The 20,349-nt window shown below is 54.1% G+C and overlaps 1 protein-coding gene across 1 annotated transcript in view; it reads left to right on the top strand.

The window, feature by feature from the left end:
* SORCS2 (sortilin related VPS10 domain containing receptor 2) overlaps positions 1–20,349 on the top strand; it is a 486,902-nt gene that overhangs the window by 185,900 nt on the left and 280,653 nt on the right. The window contains exon 2 of the mRNA XM_061145438.1: positions 1,357–1,424. Coding sequence (XP_061001421.1) covers positions 1,357–1,424 — 68 coding nt within the window. The remainder of the gene's footprint in view (positions 1–1,356; positions 1,425–20,349) is intronic.

Here is a 20,349-nt window from a genome sequence, read left to right as displayed (position 1 = left end):
CGATAAAATATAAATCAATAGGTTAAAAATACGCTTGTCTCCTGCACGTCCAGGGCCTGTCACTCTGCTGCCTTCCCCGATCTTCAGATGATTCCTGCTTGACTCGGGCAGCCCGAGAGCCCAGCAGGAGAAAATCGCTTTGTTCCCGAGCAAGGCAGGCCGATCGCGCCTCCATTGACAAGACCTCAGGTTTTTTTTTTTTTTAATCATCGCTGCCTTTAAAATGTACACTGTCCCATTTCACTTGACATCTCCTCCTTCTATCTTCCCTGCTTTAATCACCAGGGAAAGAAAGATCAGCCAGACTGCGGCAGTGCCTATGCCCCCCAAGACGGAGAGCAGAAAAGTCCTGCTTGTCAGAAGGCACCAAACTTGGGGATGGCCCATGTGGTGACCCCAAATTAACCAGGCCGACCGCTCTGCTGGGACCCCGGGGGGCTGTTCCCGCTTCACCTCCTGGGGTTCCCATAGCAACGGGGATGTTAGGAGCCGTTAATAGGGTCTGGCAGTGAGTGAAATGAAATTTGATGCAGAGCCTTGTGAAGTAATTGGGGAGGGGGGACCCTTTCTCGCCTGGCAGGTGAATGAAATCTCATTCTCTTGCTGTTCATACATTTTTGGGGGGTGGGAAAATTTCGGCTGCTTACGTGCATTTATTTTCATTTTTATAAACAGTTGTATTTCCTACACAGGCCTGATATGAAGAGGCTTTGTTAAGTTAGGGTCCAGTGTGTGCGGTAAACAGTTTAGCACCAACGACAAAAAGCGTGTGTGCCTTTGATGATTCGTGCCCGCTTCCTCCCCACCCCCATGCCCCCCAAGGTCCCAGCTGTCCCCGGCCACCCTCCCAGCCCGCTGTCATCAGCTCTGCCCTCGGCCGCCGCTCCAGGGAACGTTAATGACAGCACATACTTCGGGGCTGCCCTAGCCTCACCTGCAGCCCCCAACTGCTGTTTCTGGCCGGCTTCTTGTTCTCGAAGGTGTGGGTGGGGACAAAGCCCCTCTTACAAAGCCTCACCCGACCCGTTCCTGCTCACCGGGACCACCTCCTCCTTGGCTCCCTGGGGCCACAGTCTGAGACAGTCCAGGGCTGAGTTGGGGAGATTCCTCCTGAGTGGCAGGTACTGCTGGGTGGACCTCCCGGGCGTGGGATATTCTGAGAGTCATTGTGAGGCGCAGAGCGACTTTTTGGAGCAGAAACCAGCCTGGGGTCTGAGTGCTCTGGGGCTTGGGGGCTGGGGCTCGTGGGAAGAGCATGCCCCCGCCCCATCCTGGGTGGGGGAGGGTCACCATACCCCCCGCGTCGAGAGCCCTGAAAGCCCCTGATCTCTGCCTTTGTCTCTGTTGCCATCACAGGTGATCTTGATCCTGACCAAGTATTACCACGCAGACATGGGGAAGGTTCTGGAAAGTTCTCTGTGGCGGTAAGTCAGCCCGAGGGCGGGCCTCGTCTCCTCCTGTACCTGCGCGTCTCCAAGGCTGGGGCTGAGATCCTGGGGCCTGGCTGGAGCAGCCCCCTCTCACTGGCGGCCTCTCGACTTCCCTTTCGCTGGAAAACGCGTGTAGGAGAAGGTGAAGGCCAATTAGGAGTCCCGTCAGCGGTGCACGCAGGGCTGCGGCACAGACAGGCGTTGGAAGGCTCTTTGCTTTGTTCCCTTTCTGTCTGGGCTCCTTTCCCCTTGCTGTTGTCCTCCCGGGGGAAGGGGGCCTGCCTTGTGAATTCAGGTCAGTGCACAATTTCCTCTGCTTGGGCTCCGAGCTTCCGAGCAGCTTCCGGAGTCCCCCAGACACACCGATTATCCTCACGGTCCAGGGGTCTGTCTTTCTCCCTGGCTCAGTCCAAGAGCTTGGAAAATAAAGAACCCGCCACTGCCGATGGGCTTTATCTGTCTGTATGTAAAAGGTAAATTCAGTCCAAGAGTTAGGCGGCCTTTTTGATGGTTTCAGGGAGAGGGGCGAGGAGGAGGACTGGAGATGTCATTTGGATTATGATCAGCCTTGTATTTGTGTCTGCGGCATGGCAACCCACTCCAGTATTCTTGCCTGGAGAATCCCATGGACAGAGGAGCCTGGCGGGCTACAGTCCATGGGGTCGCAAAGAGTGGGGCTGAAGTGACTTAGCTCGCAAGCCTCCTGGAAGGGGAAGGAAGGATCCCAGCGTCTTGGGCTGGGGTTTCAATGCATCTCTCAGGCGAGGACGCTGTGTCCTGGGGGCACCGCTCAACATTTCCACATTCTCTGCGTGTTGAACCATTTTGCTTTCCAAGACATGTTTCTCGAGTGATAATTAACTCATTTTCTTTCTATTTGAAATCTATTAAAAACACAGAAGCCTGCTGATCAGGACTCCTGACATGCGTGTCGCCACTTTGAGTTGATTTCCTGTTGGCCTTTGGTTTTGATTTTAGTGAAGGGGCTTCACGATTGATTCCTAGTTGGTTCTTACCAAGAGATTGCCCTGATGCTCCTGCAAGTTGCTGAAATGACCCCTGAGTTGGGTGCATCCTTTGCCAGATGAGGAGCAGGGTGGCCTTGTGGTGGCGGGCGTGGCCGCCCTGGTGCTGATGTGGGGAGTGGGGAGCCGTGCGTTTTCCTTCCCTTTTCCAGTAGAAGTGCCTTTCCGAGCCCGCCCCTCTCAGCCTCAGATTTGCCTCCCAGACTCGCCAGCTTGCTTTCCAATTCCACGCCAGCCTCAGGATGAGGAGCCTGCCACAGATTCTTTCCGGCCAGGACCCCCGCTTCTTTATGTGTTGGGACATTTCAATCTCCATGCCTTGAAGTAGCTCATCCAGCAAGGAGCCTGCTTTCAGAAATGTTCCTCCGGGGGTGGATAAGGCTGTTTGTTCATTCTTTGGGATGAGAGTGGAGAGTGGCCTGAGCTTTAAAGCTCCAGTGAAATCTCATCGGTTGCCCTATGAAGGTTTGCATTTGGGGACTGGTTTCGGGGCCAGGCTCCTTGAGAAGGGCCAGCTCCTGGAAGGTTCCCTCTTCCAGGTGGATGGTCCAAGGACTGGTTCCCTTGGCTGCAAAGTAGAGAGAAACACTCATCCTCTCTAGCTCCAAGCAGAGTCCTTCTACTAAATCAACTCAATCTCCAGCCCCTGCCTGTCAGCCCAGGTCTCCATGAATGTTTGTTAATCCCCTGGAATGTGGGAGCCGGGTTCTGTCTGCTCCTGCAGCATCTTCAGAAGCCAGGGACCGAGGAGGTGAGGTTATTGTGAGTGTAGCTTGAGGGGCCAGCAGTCCTTCCTGGCATCACTGTTCTGCTTCACACAGAGTTGCTGGGTGGAGTTAAAATTTGTGGCAAGTCTTCGTCGGGGCTTGGTGGGGGTGAAAATGACCTTGGCTAGCCCTCCAGTGTGGCCTCAAGAGTTAGAATTCTTCATGTACAGGTAGGGAAGCCAGGCTGTTACCAACCGGGGTTCCTGGCCCCCTTAATCATTGGAAGGACTGATGCTGAAGCTGAAGCGCCAATATTTTGGCCACCTGATGTGAAGAACTCATTGGAAAAGACCCTGATGCTGGGAAAGATTGAAGGCAGGAGGAGAAGGGGGCAGCAGAGGATGAGATGGTTGGATGGCATCATCGACTCAATGGGCATGAGTTTGAGCAAACTTCAGGAGATAGTGAAGGGCAGGGAAGCCTGGCGTGCTGCAGCCCTTGGGGTCCAAAGAGTTGGACACGACTGAGTGACTAAACTCCAAGAGGCCAGACTACAAACTCAGGCAACGTTTTACTGGGGTCCCTGCTGCAGCAGGAGGGAGCTAGATCAAGTAACAGGTTCCTTTGCTCACTTCCTGAGGTGGGCCAAACTGGTTCTTTAAATGGGGTCAGGGTAGGGCTGTGTCCGAGGGTCGGGCAGGAGGGCTGGCTTAGGTGGTTTGCCCACCCTGTCGGCAGTATTGAGTTCAGAGTTGAGGCGCAGTACCCTGTTTTGCTCCTGAAAACCTCTTTTTGCTCCTGGCTCTTCAGACATGGCTTCCCTGATTGACTCAGCAGTAAAGAATCCAGCTGAAATGCAGGAGATGAGGGTTCAATCCCTGGGTTGGGAAAATCCCCTGGAGAAGGAAATGGCAACCCTACTCCAGTATTCTTGCCTAGAGAATTCCAGGACAGAGGAGCCTGGTGGACTACAGTCCATGGGGTCGCAAAGAGTCGGACAGGACTGAGCAACTAAAGAATATCATGGCTTCAGACATGGCAGCTGCCGTTTTTGGTCTTTGTGAATCTTGTCCAGAATTTGCTCCAACGGTGCATGCGCGCAACTGTTTTTAGTCCCTTATATCTCTTTGCATTTGTTGCTCGAGGAGACGTTTGTCCAAAGCTCTGCAGCAAAGGGTTCCTGGTCCCAGCCTGTCTCAAGGAAGACAAACCACCCACCTCAGAGTCTCCACAGGGAGCTCTTTTTCCCCTCAAGAGCTTACGTCTCCTTGTCTGTAAAGTGGAAACATCCCTGGATGGGAAATCGTGAGGACTGAGGGAGACTGCATACAAATCGTCCCCAGAACAGCACGCAGTCTAAATTTAGTTTTCCTCCGAAGCAAATCAACAGATTTTAATTTTCCACATTCTTTTCTCATCAGTCTCTAGGCTCAGACATTTCCTCCCCTTTATTAAAAATACATGCAGAAGCATCAGTTATTTCCAGAAAGTTCATCTACATCCCTACCTGTCAGGCCTGATTTCTGTGTTTATCTCATCTTTCTTGTGCTGAGACTGCTGTACCGTGAGACGCAGAATCAAGGTGCGCACCTTCTCTCTGTCACACGTACATGCAAGGTGCTTCCCGTTTTTCCGTGTGGTATTACAGGCCACGTGATTATTTTTTATGGCTGTGCACTCACCCCTGGGATTGATTCGTTCTAACTCCTAGCCCTGCCTCCCTTGTGGCTCAGATGGTAAAGAATCTCCCTGCAATGCGGAAGACCTGGGTTTGATCTCTTTGTTGGGAAGATCCCCTGGAGAAGGTCATGGCAAGCCACTCCAGTATACTTGGCTGGAGAATCCCGTGGACGGAGGAGCCTGGTGGGCTGCCGTCCGTGGGGTCGCAAAGAGTCGGACACGACTGAGCGACCAACACTTTCACGCCATACCCACAACTCCTAGACCTGCTGCGGCCCTAAGACATTTTGACATGTTGCTTTCCTTTCCGCTTTGCTCCCTGGGAAGCGTCTTAGGGAGTTCCATTTCTGAGCCAGACGGTCTGAGTAGATTCACGGCTGGCGTGTTGCAGCCAAATTCTCTTCCGGGAGGAACGCAACCCTCCACGTGGGGTAGCGCTCTGCCTCCTGGCCACCTTCGGGCTGACAGCTTTTCTGGAACTTGCTAACCTACCGGCCCAAAGGGAGGCAGTGCCGTTTCCACACCCCTAGCGAGGGCGAGTGGTTTCTGGGTTTAATCGCGTTTTCTCTTGCGAGCATCCCCTGCTCACATCCCCTGTGTTGAGACCGTGCAAGCTTGTTCAGAAGGGGCGAGACTGCCATCGGCCCTTGGTCAGGGTGTCACCGCCCGCTGTCTGCCGTTAAGGGCACGTGTGGAGTTTCAGGGTGCTGGGGTCTGACAAACACGTATTCAGTGGGGTTATTAAAGACACATCTATTGAATGTGCACCCAGACTCCCAAGAATTCTCCTCTGTGATCGCAATAAATACATTTTTAATGACAGATGTGGTATTTACAGTCTGGAAATGGCTCTCTGAAATCTAAGCTGAATGCATTTTTAATTGTCCTGCTTTTTGTGGGCCCCATGGTGGGAGTGCCTCTTCCTGGCTGGTTTTGAGGGTGTTGCCCTCTGCCCCTTCCTTCTCCGTGGGCACTGTTCTCTGCTCAGCCTTTCAGCTGGGAGGAGGGGGGAAGCGTGGGAGCCCCTTCCCACGAGAAAGCTGCTGATTGGCCTCGGGGGTTGGACAAGCACAGAGCTGGTCTACCTCCCCTCCTGGACCATCCCGAGGTGAATGGTAACTAGAGGACCTGGCTGACCCTGCCCTGGCTTGCATGTCCAGTCTCTGCAAGTGTCCCGGGGCTGCTGGGGCAAAGGACCAAAGTCTAGGGGCTTAAAACAAGAAGAATGTTCTCCCACCGTCCTACGGCCCAGTAGTCTCACATGGAGATGCGGGCAGGGCCGGCCTCCCCCTGGAGGTGCTGGGGAGGATCCTTCCTGCCTCTTCCAGCTCCTGGGGAATGGGGGCCGCGGGCCTTCATAGCAGCTGCATCTCTTCAGTCTCTGCCTCCATCTTCACGTGGCCTCCTCCGTGTGTTCCTTACAAGGACACATCTTTGGATTTAGGGCCCACCTGGGTGATCCAGGGTGAGCTCATCTCGAGCTCTCTAACTCATTACATCTGTAAAGGCCTCATTCCAAATAAGGTCGCATGCAGTCTCAGGGGGTTTGGATGCCAACGGAAGTGCTAGCGGTAAAGAATCCACCTGCCAGAGCAGGAGACTAAGAGATAAGAGTTCGATCCCTGGGTTGGGAAGATCCCCTGGAGGAGGGCATGGCAACCCACTCCAGTGTTCTTGCCTGGAGAATCCCATGGACAGAGGGGCCCCGTGGGCTAGAGTCTGTAGGGTGGCAAAGGGTTGGACACGACTGAAGTGACTCTGCACACATACCTTTCTGATGCCCCCGCTCAGCCCAGGACGCATCCACCATGAAGCTGCGTGACCTCTGCCCGGATCCGGTCTCCCCGGTGACTCACAGTGATGCCCTGTGTCATTCTCCCCTTTGGCCCTCCACGCTCGGCGGGCCCAGCAGCCCTTCCCAGCTCACCCCACTGCTGCCCCCCGGACCCCTCTCCTTGCAGGGCCTGAGGGACGTGACACGCACACTTGCCCACGTCTGGCCCTGCCCGCTCGCCCTGGAGGCTGACACTCGTGTATCCCAACGTCCTGTCTGAGCCCGGTCGGGGGAGTTCAGTGGTCAGGGCCAAAAACTTCGGGGGCAGGTCTGCTGCTGCTGCAAGTCACTTCAGTCGTGTCCGACTCTGTGCGACCCCATGGACAGCAGCCCACCAGGCTCCCCTGTCCACGGGATTCTCCAGGCAAGAACACTGGCGTGGGTTGCCATTTCCTTCTCCAGTGAGGGCAGGTACAGAAGAACATAAGCGCTCACAGGACACCTAAAGGCCTGGTGTGCACTTTGTATTTCCTCCATGACAGACCTGTGACGACATTAAGGTCAGGATAGACAGGAAATACAAACGCTAGGACAAAATGGTCCTTATGTACCCCCCTGGAGAGTGCCCACAGCCTGCATCTCTGGGCATCTCTGGGCAGCTGCAGGGCACAGAGTTTCAAGAACCCAGGTTGCTGCCAGCCACCCAGGCTGGGGTCTTGAGAGGTCTGTTTGGGGTCTCTGAAGCTGGATCCCAAACGGCCAGTGGGGACTCAGCGGCCTCGTAAATGCTCCCAAGAAAGTGGATGCAAGCCATCAAGAGCTGAACAGGGCCCAATGTGTAGATAGCCTGTCCTCAGCAGGAGGTACATAAAGGTCATTTGAAAAGCTCTTAAAAACTACCACCCTGCCTTGGCAGATGTGGACTCAGTGTGGGGATCTCTCAGAAGTGCCCCAGGGGAGACCAGCCCCAGGAAAGGCCGCTCCAGGGCGGGGGTCCTCAGGCTTCCCTGCTCTGCGTGCCTACCAGCTTTCCAGGTGCGGCCCAGGCTGCTGCTGCTCCAGGGACCACACTTTGAGTAGCCAGGGCTGGGCTGACTAGGAGTGAGGCTCAGCAGGCCGCTGGCTTCCCAGGGCACCTGGACCAGCACCCGAGCCCCACCCCCTGCGGGGACGCTGTGCCCCTGGCCCCCACCCCACCCCCTGCCCCCTCCTCCACTCTCACCCTCACCCCTCGGTCTCCAGCCACCCAGCCTGCTGGCTGAGCCTTGCCCACCGTGTACGGTCCGTCCCTTCTGTAGCGCCTGCATGGCGTGCCCTTGGTACTGAACCTTGGGTACTGGCTCCTCATGGACGTTTTGTCTCAGCGTAAACCTCTTTTCCTCAAAGAAGCCGCCCCACTGCTCGGCATGACGCAGACCCCAGGCACTCTTTATCACATCTCTCCTGGAGGGTGGGGGTCCCTGTGTATGGTTTGTCCCCTGTGTTTGGTATGGTGCCCCCCTTGACCCCTGGTTGCCAGAACATACACAGGTTGAGGATGGAGACCAATAGGGTCCACTGTGATGATCTCCCAATGCCCAGAACCTAGGTCAGATCTGGTACAGAAGGTGATGTTGGGCATTGGGTGAGTGGGTGGATGGACGAATGAATGGATGGATATGGAGATGGGTGGATGAGTGGATGGGTATGCAGATGGGTGGATGGAGGGATGGATGGATGGATATACAGATGGGTGGGTTAATGGATGGATCGATGGATAGATGTACAGATGGGTGGGTAGATGGGTGGATGGGTGGATGGATGGATGGATGGATATATAGATGGGTGGATGTGTGGATGGATGGGTGGATATACAGATGGGTGGATGAGTGGATGGGTGGATGGATATGCAGATGGGTGGATGGATATACAGTTGGGTGGATGGGTGGGTGGATGGATGGATATACAGATGGGTGGGTAGATGGATGGATGGATGGATGGATATACAGATGGGTTGGTGAATGGGTGGATGGATGGATGGATGGATATATAGATGGGTGGATGGGTGGATGGATGGATGAATATACAGATGGGCAGATGGGTGGATGGATGGATGAATATACAGATGGGCAGATGGGTGGATGGATGGATGGATATACAGATGGGTGGATGGGGGATGGAGGGAGGGACAGATGTACAGATAAACATACAACTGAGAAGACAGAGAGATGGATCGACAGATGACAGATGGATGCATGGATGGACATATGGTGATGTGGTCCTTGGGAAATACTGCCGGGACCAGGAAGACCCTTCCAGTCTATGAGGCCATCCCAGCAGGTAGGGTGGGAGCCAGGAGCACAGAGCTGGCCCTGATGCCATCAGATGGAGCAAGAAGGGCTGGGGGAGTCCTGAGCCAGGGAGAAAGTGGATCTTGGCTCACTCTCTACGCTCTTCTTCCCTCTGCCGTTGTGTAGCCCCAGCCCACAGCCCCATTCACACACTGTCTGGACGGTGTGGAGGCCATGCCAGCCGTGCCCTTCCACCCCCACGTGTGACCTTGGGCGGTACTTTTAGTAGGGGCAACCTCGGGAATACTGGAGTGGGAATACTGGGGTCTCGAGTTTCCTCTGAGTGGGTGGAACCCCACCCTTTTGTTAGGGATTATTGCTGTTGTTCAGTCACTAAGTCGTGTCTGACTCTTTGTGACCCCATGGACTGCAGCACGCCAGGCTCATCTGTCTTCCACTATCTGCCTGAGTTTGCTCAAACTCACGTCCACTGAGTCGGTGATGCCATCCATCCATCTCATCCTCTGTCACCCCCTTCTCCTCCTACCCTCAATCTTTCCAGCATCAGGGTCTTTTCCAATGAGTCAACTCTTTGCATCGGGCAGGGGGAGGGGGACGGGGATTCTCTTCCTCTGTCTTCACTTTATTCCTGAAATCTTGAATGGACACAGAAGGTGTGGAATGTGGTGTGCCAGCTGCCTGAGTACCCACGTGCCAGAGACAACCTCGTGCTCACCAAATAATCCAAGCGTTTTCTCCCTTCCCCGGCCTCCCTTGTGGTTATTGTGGGGTCATGTCATTTATCTGAACCAGTGGTCCATGATCAGGAATAATCAGCTTAAGCCACTGAAGTTTGGGGCTTCAGCTGTTACTGCAGCAGACCGCAGTCTAGCCCAACACGGGTTCCCTAGCTGTAACAGATGTTAATTTTTCTCGTCCTGGGCTCTCCATCTCTTAAAGAAACACACTCTTCCAGGTTCTGATCCAGCCCAGCTCTCCCCTCCTTCCTTCCACCTCCCCCATGCCCGCCATCCCCCACCCCAGAAGTCATCCCCGTGGGGGTGTCCTGTGTTAAGTACACGTGTATGTGTCTGTCCACAATCAATATGTCCTAGGGTTTAGTGTGATTTACAAACTAACGCAGATGGCACTGTGCTGCCTTTAGAAACGCGACTGATGCTCACGCCTCGGTTTTGGTCGTTTATCCCTGCAGCCCTGGTAAGCTGGCTGAGCCACACCTTCCCCCGCTTTGGAGCGTGAGGGTTTTCATCCCCAGGCTCCAATGTTCCCACCAGGGCTGCGGAGTGTGTTCGCCCATGTCTGTCTCCACCTTCCTTTCCTTTGTCAGTCTGTCTGCAGAGCGACTCCTGCCCCGCGTCTCTGGAATCTTCAGACTTGGTGTGTTTGCATTCAAGTGGACGTTAGAACATAATTCAGTGTTATCCTATCTTGCAATTGCGTGAATTTTTCTGGAATCAAACTTTCTTTTATTGTGTCTTATTGACTGTTTGAGGCCCCTCCTCCGGGCTTTAGCTGTTGTATTTCCTGCCCATCTTTTTTCTATTGCTAAATTCCTTCTTCAACTCTGCCTCTCTGCTGCAAATAGCCCAAGTCCTTTCCTGACCCTTAATGTTAAGATGGGTATCCTCCAACCGTGTCCTGAGCTCCTATGATTGTCATTTATTCTTTTCCAACACTCTCTAACAATGTGTCCTCCCGAGAGTGTTCTTCTATGTCATATTTTGAAATATGCAATGCTTAGAAGTGCCATTCTTAGAAGAGTGTTTCTGTAGGCTGGTGCATTCCTCAGTTATAGTGACAATGATGCTGTGTAACCAGTCACCCCAAACTTGGTGGCAACAGCAGGCTCCTTCTTCTCACGCCCTGGGGTGACTGATTTGTTTGCAGTAGGCTGGGGTGGCCAGACAGCTCCCCCTGCGGTTGACAGGCTTGACTCTGCTCCATTTGTGCTGGGACCCCAGCTGACCAGCCAGAGGCCATCAAGACCCCTTCTTCCCAGGCACGGACAGGGGAGCAAGAGAGGCATGCACCGCTATAAGCATCCTTAAGGCTCCTGTTCACGCACATTTGCTAAATTCCATTGGCTGATGCAAGTCACAGGTCAAACCCAGCCCCAGTGGGGGAGGGGAGGGGAAAGAAGGGACTTGTCTGCTGAATGACACTCAAGCACAACAGGTGCTCATCGATGCTTCCGGAAAATATATGTTGTGTGGTCATAAGCTAGGCAAACATAATTAGATGGAAGAAAATGGATCAGATTTCTTTGCAGGAGAACACACTAGAGTCTCTAACACACCACTGGGCACCATACGTCTCCAGGAGAAGATCATGTGGCATTTCTCCAATCCCATCTGATTCCATGAGCTTTCATTAAAAAAAAATTTAATTTAAAATGTTATTTTACTTTTTATTTACTTCAATTAACTTTACTTGTTTAAATTTTTTTATGCAATTTAAGTTTTATTTTACTTTGGCTCCTCTGAGCATTTCCTAGGGTGGGTTTTCCATGGAAGGAGCTTTGGGAAACTACTGTATAGATCTTCTGTTCCAGATGAACTGGCCTGTGAGATTTCCAGACCACATCTGTCTCCCTGCAATGCTACTGGGTTTTGATGTCATTCCATTTCCAAACCAGATTTGGCTCTATTTTTCCTAGGGTACCTCCCTCTGTCTCCATTTTTTAAAATATAGAATTTGGGGGTTACATGTTGAGAATGCAGAGTTTAGGGAATCTGAGCCATCAAGTCACAACCAGATGATAACCTCTCAATACAAACTAACATAAAGGAGCGTCAGGGTCCTTTTCTGCGGAGACAGATGATGGCCAGGGACGGGGACGTCTGCCCAGCTGGACTGTCCTGAGGGTGAGGTGGACAGAGCTTGGCTGTGTGCAGAGTGTTCCGGAAGCCCACAGGCAGTCCCCGGGATCACAGCCTGTGTCTTTGGGGCCTTGAATGTCCAGGCAGACAAAGCGCTGCTGTGCTGTTAGGGTCCTTACAGGTGGACGTGCTGAGTGTTCGCAGGGAACGTTAAACAGGTGGCAAGTCTCGCTCTTTGTGGGTGGGAAGAGCGGGCCTTGTTTTAGAGAGAGAGTCTTAGACGGTGATGGGATGCTCTGTGGCTGATAGCAGGCATTCTAGGCCGGGTGGTCGGTGCCCCCAGACAGATCCAGTTTCCATCTGGCTCTGCACCTTTCCTCCTTTGTGGCTCCCACCCCCCACCCCAGGCCTCGTCTGTACCCTGAGTCTGACGACGCAGACCTCGCAGTTTTGACATGAGGATGACAAGAGACCTTGCGTGTGCAACACGTGGCGCCTGGGAGGTGTCAGAGGGTGGCTTCCTTCCTCCGTCTCTTCCCCTGATGTGTCTGGCTGCCTTTCCACTGGCTATGACTCCCTCCCTGCAACAGTCTCTCTCTGTGTTTGCTTAAACATCACCATGGAGACCTGAGTTTGATTTAAACAAGACACAGACCAGAAAGGGATCGAGGGAGGCGCTGACTTAAAAGCTTCCTGGGTTTGAGTCTCTTCAATAAGTAATTCAACTCCGATCAACAGTTGGATGAGGTCAGGCTCTGAGGCCTCAGGGTGCCTGTAAAAGGCTCTGGAACAGATCTGGGGTGGCCGAGAGGTCACAGGAGCTTTGAGGAAATCCTTCAGCCTCCCCAGCCCCCCAACCTCTTCCTCTGTCTTGACTCCAATGCCGGGCCTGCAGCAGGTCCCGGGTCCCAGCTCTGAGGACCCCTGCTGGTCACTAACGCTGACCATCTTCTCTGCCATCTGGCTTTCTCTTCTTTTCCGCCTCTTCTCTTCCCCACCACCCTGGCCTCCTTCTTGCCATCTCTCCCATCCATCATGCATCCAGCCATCCATCCATCACGCCCTATCTATCCAGCTGCACCTCATCCCTCCACCCAGCCATCCATCATCCGTCTATGCATCCTTCCATCCAGGCTCTGTGTTTGAGTCCTTGAGATCAGTGACCCCCGAGATTCAGAGTGTAGCAGGGCTAACAGATGAGTGATAACCAGGGAGCCCGCACTGTGGGGAAGTACTGGACCACCCCACTCTGTTGAGCAGAGGAAGTGGTAGTCGGGGAAGACTTCTGGAAGAAGGTTCGGCCCCGGCCCTTGGGTACCACGGACTCCCTGCTCTTCCAGGGCAGCTCTGCGTACACGGTGCCTTCCGTGTTGCCATGGCCACTGTGGCGTCTCCTGTGTGCTCCTCCTCACCCTCCCCAGCATCCATCCCGCCGGGCTCTGCCAGGTCCACCTACAGGATGGATCAAAAGTCCTTCTGCGGCCCAAGGCTGCATCTCAAGAATGCCGCTGCTGGCCTTGGAGGGTGATGAGAACATCTGGCCTTGGGCGCCCCAGTCACGCCCGAGTCCCAGCTCGCTGTGTGATACCTACCCCGAGGGAGCCCCTTCCCACCTGGGCTTGCCCGCGTGCCTGCAGTGGTTTTCTCTCTCCCTCTCCGGCGTCCTGCTCCTCTGACCCCGTTGCTGTAAGCCCCGCCTCGGGCTCCGGAAGACTTCTCAGGGAAAAAGCAGACACGAGCAGAAAGCAGACAGGTTCCCGGCTTCTGCAGGACGGCCCCAAACGAGCCGGGTGTGGGCTCTGAATTTAGCTTTCTGATGGCTGGCAGGGGCACCTGGTTTCTCTCGCGGCGCTGATGACAGTCCGGCCCATGCAGGTGACCCTGAGGCACCGTGAGCCCACAGCACAGCTGCCCGGCCCACACGGTCATCTCAGATGCTTTTTTGAGAGACGGAGACAGATGCTCTGTGGGGAGGGCCAGCCTGTGAGTGCTGAGCGGACGCTCTGATGCTGTGGCCAGCACTTACCCCAGAACCACCTCGTGGGGGCCCCTGACACTGCAGATTCTTCTAGAGTTCTCCCCCCACCCCACCTTCATCCGTCTGGCAGGGCACTTCCCCACAGGCCTTGTCACAAGCCCCCCCGCCACCCAAATGTCAGCAGCAGCTTCCTGTCCCCCCATTCCTCTGTGCCCAGAGGTCCCCCCCTTTTCCCGAGTTCCCCACCCTACCCCCAACTCTGGCTGGGTCAGGCTCCTCCTCTGGGCCCTTGCAGATCCTCCACATAATCCCTCCACATTTCTTCTTAGGATCTGAGTTTCCCGTCATCTCAGTATCCGGGATTTCCTGAGCTGGATTGAAACCCACAAAACACTGCTCTTGGATTCGGTGGGAACCACCTCACATTTCCTTATAACAGGGTGCTGCCTAATGCCATTCAACCTTATGAAGATTTAGTAACATATTAAAGATAGTACTGATAAGGGTGTTGCTAAATTCCTCTCCAGAAGCTTCTCCTTAAAAAAAATATCTTATTTTTAAAAACGATAACACATGCTCATCACAGAAATTTTAGAAACTATGGCATCAACGAAGCATAAAAACAATCCCCTGTGTTAAGCCACCTTAGGAGATAACAAATGTTAATGTTTGAGATGAAAATTCTCACCAGTCTTTTTAAGATGCAAATGTATACACGTTTTATAAACTTTGAATCCCAGTATTAAACATTTTCCTATGCTCCCACATATTTTCAAAACCACTATTTTTAGCGGCCGTGTAATGTAGCCTCAGATGAAGGAGATATTATTTATTTAGCCAAATCCTCATTTTTAGACATCTGCGTCATTTTCAGTTTTCGCTAATGTAAAGATGTAAAGAAAGCTGTGTTCTTGGCCTCATAGGTACGTTATTCCACTTTTCTGATTATTTTCTTTGGGTGTATTTTAAGCAGGGACTTTCTTTCCTGTCTGTTGGATTACAGGGTATCAGGATTCCGCCATGTACTTGAGTGTATGGAGGGTCTGTCTCTGAGGCTGTAACTGATTGTCCTGGGGGACAGAGACGTGAAAGAGCTGTTTAGGTCCAAGGAAATAAGATAAATGTGTCTCCTTTGCTGGCATGAAGGTGCTTCCAGCTAAAGTAAAGCTTCGGCAGCAAGGTGGGGGCCTCCTTATTATTCAACAAATTCCACGAATAGTTGGAGGCCTCCGACTTGGACCACCCCAAGCCCCGGTCAGGTCACTTGCAACTTGCTTTCTGAGATCCTACGGTGTGTCAGGCACTGCTTTGGCACCAAACATTCAGAATCAACCGAGCACCAGCACTTGCCACCCACGATCTGGCCCAACTGGTGGGAGAGCAGAGAATCCAAGACGGTGCCCTGCTGCCTGTGTGTGCGGGGAGGCACGGCTGAGCCTCAGGGCATGTGCTGCTCCGGCCGGCCCAACGGCCCGAGGTCCCATCAGAGGGACCTGGAGAATGGGTTCCGAAGGATGAATAGGAGTTCACGAGGCAGAAAATGGCCGGTGAAGTGGGGGTGGGGGGGAGGCAGTCAAGGGAGTGGGGCGGGGACTGCTCTGGCAGTCCAGGGGTTAAGACTTCAGTTTCCAATGGAGCGGGTGCAGGTTTGACCCCTGGTTGGGGAGCTAAGATCTCACATGACTTGTGGCCAAAAGAAACCAAAGCGTAAAACAGAAAAAATATTGTAACAAATTCAATAAAGACTCAAAAGAAAACCAGTCCACATTAAAAAAAAAATCTTAAAAAAGAAAGGCAGGTGGCAATGGCGCAGAGGCTGGTGACCCCAGGGACTGGGAGAACCCATGTAAGCAGCCAGGCTGGGGCACGGGGCACACTGGTTTTCTCTTGCTGTAACCAATGACCACAAAATCTGTGGCTCAAAACCAACACAAATTTTTTACGACACAGTTCTGGAGGGCGCAAGGCTGATATGGGTCTCCCTGGCTAACACGAAGGTGTGAATAGGGCTCGCTTCCTTCCCTGAGACTTTAGAAGAAGTTTATTTTTTTCCTGGCCTTTTCTGGTTTCTAGAGGTGCCTGCGTTCCTTGGCTCGTGGCCCCTCCTCTGTCTTCAAGCCACCAGTGTTGCCTCCTCTGACTCGTCTGTTTCCCCTCTCTTTCTCTACCCATAGCTTGGAAAGGCTCTCCCTTTTAATGACCCATGTGATTCAATCAGATTCATTTGCATAATTCAAGAGACCCTCCCCATCTCAAAGTTCTGAACTTAACCATGTCAAAGTCCCTTTGCCTCTAAGGTGACATATGCATAAGCTCTGGGCTTTAGGAGGTGGACATGTTTGGGGGTTGCTTATTCTGTTGACCACACAGGGCATGAAGGCATCCAGAGGCTGTCTGTGTTTCTGGTCAGTTGGAGACCTGGCTGCGGCACCAAGATTGAACATGAGACAGTAAGACAGTTTTCAGATAATCAAACCCTGTAGACTTTTCTTGAGCCTCAGGCCTTAGGATTGGCCATGAATGAGACACTAACCTTGTCAGAGAGGAAGGGACTGAAGGAGGGACCATCATCTGTCTACCGTTAAGGAACCCATGAGAGAGAATGACTGGACATTTCAGAGGAGGTGATGTCCAAATAGGGTTTTGAAGGATGAATAGGAGTTTTCCAGGTAGTCAGGCAGAGGAAAAGACATTCTAGACAGAGACAACGGTATGTGCAAAATCACAGAGGCACCTACCAGCCTGGTGTGGGAGGAACCCTAAGAGGCCTGAAGTGGTGAAAATGCGAGGTGGGCAGAGGAGGGTGGGAGAGCACGCTTGTGAGGCCCCGGGGGAGTTGGACCAAGGCCAGTCTTGTGAGACAGCCCAAGATGAACTGTGTCCTCTAGGTGCTGGGGCTTGTGGATTAGAACAAGAACATGGCTACAGCATTCAGAGCGGACAGTGAGGCTGCAGGGTGTAGAAGGCATGGTTATGAGAACCACGGAGGGAAAGTGGTATTTGACAAAGTGCTGGCATCACGAAGCCTCATTCCTCTTGCCCTCCGGGGTCCAGCTAAGTGCAAAGTCCCATTCCTTGCGGCTCCTGGGAGGGGCTGAGCCTGGGGTGGGCGGGGCCAGAATGCTGCATTCTTTCCACACCCCCACCCCACGCTCACTCCGCACCTTCCTCACCCTGACCCTTTCCCCGCAGAAGAGCAGACCTGCCTCTCTGCCCTTTGCTTTAAAGTCACACTCTGTCCTGGAGATTTATTGCATTTTAATAAAACTCCCGAGTGGGAAACATATTATCAAACTACCTTTGTTTTCTATTATGTAATAAACCTCGCTTGAGTGTGTTTTGAAGGATGGAGCCATAAACCCGTTTACTGGTCGAGCAGTGTCCAGGGAACGTGCCGGCAGCCGAGTGGCATCAAGGGGCTTAGCCAGCTCTGCCATTAGCAGCAGGTTCCGGGGACAGTCAGTCCCTCTCTCTGAGCCCTGGCTTCTTGTCTAAGAAAGTGAGCCCCTGGGAGCAGCAGATGATACTCCAGGAAGAGTTTGCTCAGCACAGGGTCCAAGATGCCGGCTGTTTCTACGATGCTAGGAAGGCTACTCTGTTTTGGGGTAAAAACCTAATGTTGGTTGTATTGGGGAGAATCACGGGCACCCTAATTCTGGGTGTCCCAGCTCTGTCGTTTATAGTGGCCTCAGGTAAGCTGCTCATGTTTCAGCGGACAACACTGGGATGTGCAGGAATAAGCTCTTGGAAGGTTGAGTTTCCCGACTGGTTTCACACAGTCAGACCTCATTCTGAAGCACCTACCAGGTGCCATCAGCCCGAAGCCACGCCCAACCTAAGACACGTCACCCCTTCTTCGTCTCCATGCCCCCTTCCCTCCGTCCCTCAGCTAGTTTTCTGGGGCGCTGACCCCTCTGGGCGCTCTCCTAGACTCAGCACTCAGAGTTGAAGGAGAGCCTTGACTTTTGCCCCGCTGGGGCTTCCATTCCGGGGGAGACGGACAGGTGGCCAGGAGGCTGTTCTTAGCCCTGAGCTACAGCGGGCAGTGTGCCCAGGGCATGTGCCCAGGTGTCTGCCGTCACTGCTGCTCGGCTTTCCTCCCTTCTTGGAGACAGAGTCCCGAGCCCGGTTCCCAGTTCCCTTGAGACCGGGTACCCGGCCCCTGCTCTGCTCCACCCCTGGTCTGCATGGTATTCGCAGCTGAAATTCTGCCTGTGTCCCCTGCAGGCACCCAGAGGGTCTGGGCTTTGCCAGAGGGAGAGCCCACGCCCTGCACCACCATGCCAACGTTTCCCGAGAGATGCCCGTTATCGCAGCTCCTTCGCGGCTTTCTCCCTCTGGCAAAGCCTGCACGAGAGGTGCAAAAACCCAGGCTTCCAGGCCAGAGACGAGTTCCCCCTGTCTTATTGGCTGTGTGGCCTTGGGAAGTCACTTCCCCTCTCTGAGCCCAGCTTATCCCATCTGTAAAATGGGTCCAATGAGGTAACGGATGGAAAACGTGTAACCCAGCTCCTGGTTCACAGGAGACGTTGGCTGTTACATCCTCATGGTTTGAGCAGTGCTGTTGCCCTTGGCCAGCGTTGCTGGATCAGGCCTGAGTCCCTCTGTGCAGTGAATGGGGTCTCCAAAGCCCCCGGTCCAGCAGCATCTCTGTCCCCCCGGCACTGGGGCCGGTGGGGAGACTATGCCACATTCGCAGCCCTCGAGGCTCTGTCACCATCTCTCGTGTCCTCTCCCCCACCATCGCTGCCACCCTCATCTCTCCCTGGACATCGCCGAGGCCTCTCTGCCTGCCTGTCTCCACATTGTCCTCTTCCGGTCCCCTGGGTCCTTGTGAAGCTTAGATCATGTCTTGAGGCCCTTGCTGCTCTGAGAAGGGTGCTCAGAGAGCAGGGCAGGCCTGCAGGGAAGGGCGGCCAGCGGCGGAGGGATGGACCGAGGCCCACTCTCCCCCTCGCTGTGACCTTCGGCTACTCACTGCCCTCGTTGACCCCTGACTCCTCCCTTGTGAACGAAGGACCAGATGGGGAGATTCCAGCCTGGCTGATGCCGCCTTCCAGCATTTTCCCGCACGCACCGCTTGTGGTGCAGACAGAGGCCACCAAACTCTGCAGGTTGATTGGACATGTGACCTCAGGTCAACATGTCTAAACCGAACTCCGCTACCTCCCATTCCCCAACCTGCTCCTGGCCCCTCACCTCCGTGGACTGTGCCCCCTCTAGTCCCCCCTCTAGGCCTGGCAGCCGGGCCTCTTTCATCTCAGAGCACCGTGCTCTGGGCCTCCTCGGGGCCACACCCTCCCACGGGACAAGGGTCCCCCGGGATGAGGGATATCCTGCTGCCGAAGCATGCAAATCCCAGGGATGGGGGCTGCCCCGCTCCCTCCCACAGCCAGGGCTGCCCCCTCCCCCGGCTCTCCTGAGGGATGGACGGTGGGTGGGGCTGGGATGGCCGTGGAGGGGATGAGCAGGCTGCAGTCCACACACGTGCATGAGGCCCCTTGCAGGGCAGGACAGAGCTGGGTGGGGGGAGCTGAGTGTGGAGACCCCCGGCCCCCATCGGTGGCCCTGCCCCAGGCCCGTGAGTGTCAGGACGAGGATGTGTTAGGACCAGGATCTCTGCACGCTATTCTCAGACTCACATCCTCCTTAGTCTCTTCACCGTCTGATCCACCAGTGGGCCCTGTGGTTCCTCCTCCAGGGTCTGTCCCGAACCTGCACCCCTGCCCACTCCATCCCCACAGCACCTCCATCACCTGGACGTCTGCACCAGCCACACTCGGGTCTCTTGGCTCCTTCCTGCCCCCTTAGGCCCACCCAGCACCACAGCGGACTCTCAGGAAAGGGACTCATCACTGCCCAGCTTATAACTGTCCCACGGCTTTCATCCCACCTGGAGGTCCATGCAGCCCCTTGCTGCACCCCATGGGGCTCCCCAGAGAACGCCTCTCACCTCCTGGTCACTTCTCCCGCAGCCCTGGTACTCACTCCAGCCATTCCTGCCTCCCCTACCCCTCTTGCCCACCCCCAGCCTTTGCCCCAGCATCTCTGTCCTGAAACCCTTCCCTGGATGTGAGCCGGAAGTCAGGTGAGTGTCACCCCCTCTGGACCCCTGATGACACTCTCTTAAGTAGCTCTTCCCATTAGATTCTGTTTCTCCAGCTTCTTTACTCTGTATTGCGTTTACTATAATCTCTCAGGATTTCAATGCATTATTTGTGATTACACTACTTTAATGAAATTTCCATTTCCAAATGTTGGTATGACTTTTTCATAAATAGCTTGTCTCTCTTCCCCCATCAGGCAGCAGCAACCTCACCTGTGTGCCTCACGATGTATCCCAGGGCCTAGAACAGCGCCTGGCACACAATAGGTTCACCCATGGAGTTGAAAGCAGAGAGATTGGACATTCTGTTTGGCTGGGCTGTGAGCGGCTCTGGGAGGGTAGGGGCAGGTCTGCCTTGGTTCTGGAACCAGTGCCCACCCTCCCCCTTCATTTGGCAGAGTCGGTAGTCAGAAAGGCCAGAGAGGCCTGGCAGATATGTCAGGGATGTAAGGCTGCCTTCGGTTCTTGAATTCTGGAGCTTTAGGAAGAGTGGTGAGTGTTTAACCACCAGCACTCCAGGAAACAAAAAGCAAACCAAT

This window comes from Dama dama, chromosome 6, assembly GCF_033118175.1.
Source record: "Dama dama isolate Ldn47 chromosome 6, ASM3311817v1, whole genome shotgun sequence".
Classification (NCBI taxonomy): Eukaryota; Metazoa; Chordata; class Mammalia; order Artiodactyla; family Cervidae; genus Dama; species Dama dama.
This window is presented reverse-complemented; position numbering and strand designations above follow the sequence as displayed.